At 34.3% G+C, this 2,541-nt stretch overlaps 2 protein-coding genes across 2 annotated transcripts in view; both read right to left on the bottom strand.

The window, feature by feature from the left end:
- Nucleotides 1–835, bottom strand: part of LOC106956702 (protocadherin beta-11-like) — a gene marked incomplete at its 3' end in the record, with an annotated part of 14,443 nt that extends 13,608 nt beyond the window's left edge. The window contains exon 1 of the mRNA XM_015047704.1: nt 4–835. Within this exon, the coding sequence (XP_014903190.1) occupies nt 4–584 (581 nt within the window). The remainder of the gene's footprint in view (nt 1–3) is intronic.
- A 1,449-nt stretch (nt 836–2,284) lies between these two features.
- LOC106956706 (protocadherin gamma-A12-like) overlaps nt 2,285–2,541 on the bottom strand; it is a 29,996-nt gene continuing 29,739 nt past the window's right edge. Inside the window, exon 2 of the mRNA XM_015047707.1 lies at nt 2,285–2,541. Within this exon, the coding sequence (XP_014903193.1) occupies nt 2,329–2,541 (213 nt within the window). The 3' untranslated portion in view covers nt 2,285–2,328.

The raw sequence follows: 2,541 nt of genomic DNA, 5'->3' as shown, positions 1-2,541 counted from the left end.
AACTCTTTATCTAAAACCAGCTCACCATATTTTCTCCCAGGGCTCGTCTGAATGTTAAGCACAAAATTGGGGTTTTGCTGCAGGATGTAGCTTTGAACAGTGTTCTGGCCTATGTCAGCATCGTGCGCAGCATTAATGCGATACCTAGCTCCTTTGTCGGTTGACTCCCTGATTTCCAGCTTAAAAATATCCTTTGGAAAGATCGGTTGATTGTCATTTATGTCTAGTACTTGCAGAGACAAGCGATGTAGTTCGAGAGGATTTTCCATAAGGAGGTCGTATTTCAGAATACACGTTGGGTTTTCTCCACACTGTTCCTCTCTGTCTATTCTTCCCGTGACAAATAAATCTCCGTTTCTCAGATTAATTCCGATTATCTCTTTTTCGCTTCCTTCAACCTTGACCCGTATTTTACGAGCATATAGTCTTCCCAAGTCCAGCTTCAGATCTTGAGCGATATTTCCAATGACAGATCCGCGTTTCAGTTCCTCCTGGACGGAATAGGTCAGATCGCAATGGGAGTATTGCAGCAGAACAAAGAAAAAAATAAGGCCGTGCCATTCTAGATACCGTCGTTTATGCATCGTCTTCAAGTTGGTCTACAAAAGCTACGTCTTCTTTGAATGAGGGTTAATGTATTTCCTAATAAGGTTCTCTACCGCGCTTGTCCTCAGATTCACGTATTATAAAAGATAGGTCCAGCCCGACGATGTGTGGTGTGCAAAAGCAGTTGAAGAACATTTAAATCCAAAACGGGTCTATAGTGACACCGTGAGTTTAAATGATATTACAACGTCTCATCAAAAACAGTGGATATTATTTTGAAGAGTTATCACATATTCCAACATTTTTAATTTCAAACTGTAAAATTAATTCATTCTGTGTTGCAAAAATGTTATAATTGTATTGAAAAAAAATAATTGCAATTATTATTGTTTTCGTTATAAACCAATTCACCGAAAAGTCTTATTTTAAATCTCTTAATGTTTTTAGCCTAAAATAATTATCGGTATTATTTCATTTATTTTCTCGTTACAGATCGTATTTCTGTTTTTCTTTTTTTTTTTTCTCATGAACCAAAAAAAAATTATAATTTTTGTTCATCATTCTATAAATTCAGGAAAGTCGAATCAAGGAAATCAAACAGAAGCACAATAAAAAATAAACTTGTGTATTAGCATTTGTGCGCATGCATATAAGAAAAATTTGTTAATTTCGAATCTAAAGCCAACGGGACGCGAAATAAATTACCATGACGAATGTAATGTTTTATATTATTAAGCAATTTGGGATAAGCAGACATTGCTGAATATGCAGCATTATTCCCCGGAACGCAAATTATTATGAAATGTTTCTATCGTAGAATCATGTTGCGTATGTGCGAAGGTACAAACGTAAAGAGAAGAAATAGCGTTTTTTTTTTTTTTTTTTTTTTTTTTTTTCCAACCAAGGGAAAAAAAACCAACAGAAAAAAATTTTTCTCTTACGCAAAAAAAAAAAGCGGGCACAAAANGGAAAAGCAAAAGGAAAAAAAAAGGTGTTTTTTTTTTTTTTTTTTTTTTTTTTCACAACCAAGGACAGAGAAACGCATCGAAAAAGCTTTTACTCTACTGCAAAAATCAAGAGCTGGCACAAATGTCCACTAGCAAAATAGGAGTTTTTTTATAATATGACACTGGAGCAAAGTGCTGTCTTAATTAGCAACATGAAAGAGGGATCTTAAAGGACCGAATGTAATAAAACACGCATTCCATTCGTGTAGTTACGTTAAATCGTTCGCCAAAAAGCGGGTATGCCTAATATATGTTCTACAAATCATACAATATATTTAATAACTTCAATGGTAGACAGTTAAGAGCATAGTAAGGCAATACTATGTGTGATGGAACTTCCCAAAAGAACTGTATTTTTAAAATTGATGTTAATATTGGACACACAGTTTCTCTAACAATCGAGTTAAAACTAAATCCAGTTGAATATGTTCAGAAAAAAAAAACAATGCAAAATACAAAGAAAGACCAGATGTTTTGACCAGAACCTAAGTAAAGCCAAACCGTATTTCAGCAACAAGTGAAAATACGTCAGTCAGAACATGAAAGCTAAACCATTTTAAGGAAAAAACTGGACAAACGCAGATGAAAAAACGAAACACGGATGGAATACAAAAGAACAAAAAGCGCACTTATTTCTAGAGTTAGAATTTAAATAAAATATATTTTATGTATTATGAAACTCAACGCGATAATATACGGACAGCTTTTTAAAAAAATAATGATAAGTTTTAATATTGGAAGAAACAAAGAAATATTGATCAATATCAGGTTGCTCTTAAACCACAATCTCAAAGACAGCAGAATGGATTCCTACCTGAGGAGAGGAATCATTTAATCCGAATACATCTGAAAATTCCGTTGGACTTTTCTTCAGAGTCTGGTCAGAAGGCAGCGTGTTGTCATTGTAGGATGATACAAACTTAAAGTCACTGGTTCTAGATCCTGTGGTCAGGTAGGCATCATAATTGTAGGTGCTGCGTAAAGTTCC

The sequence above is a fragment of the Poecilia latipinna genome, unplaced genomic scaffold (genome assembly GCF_001443285.1).
Source record: "Poecilia latipinna isolate Pla-1442-1.1 unplaced genomic scaffold, P_latipinna-1.0 Scaffold840, whole genome shotgun sequence".
Lineage (NCBI taxonomy): Eukaryota > Metazoa > Chordata > Actinopteri > Cyprinodontiformes > Poeciliidae > Poecilia > Poecilia latipinna.
Note: the sequence above shows the minus strand (reverse complement) of the source record. Positions and strands in the feature narration are given on the sequence as shown.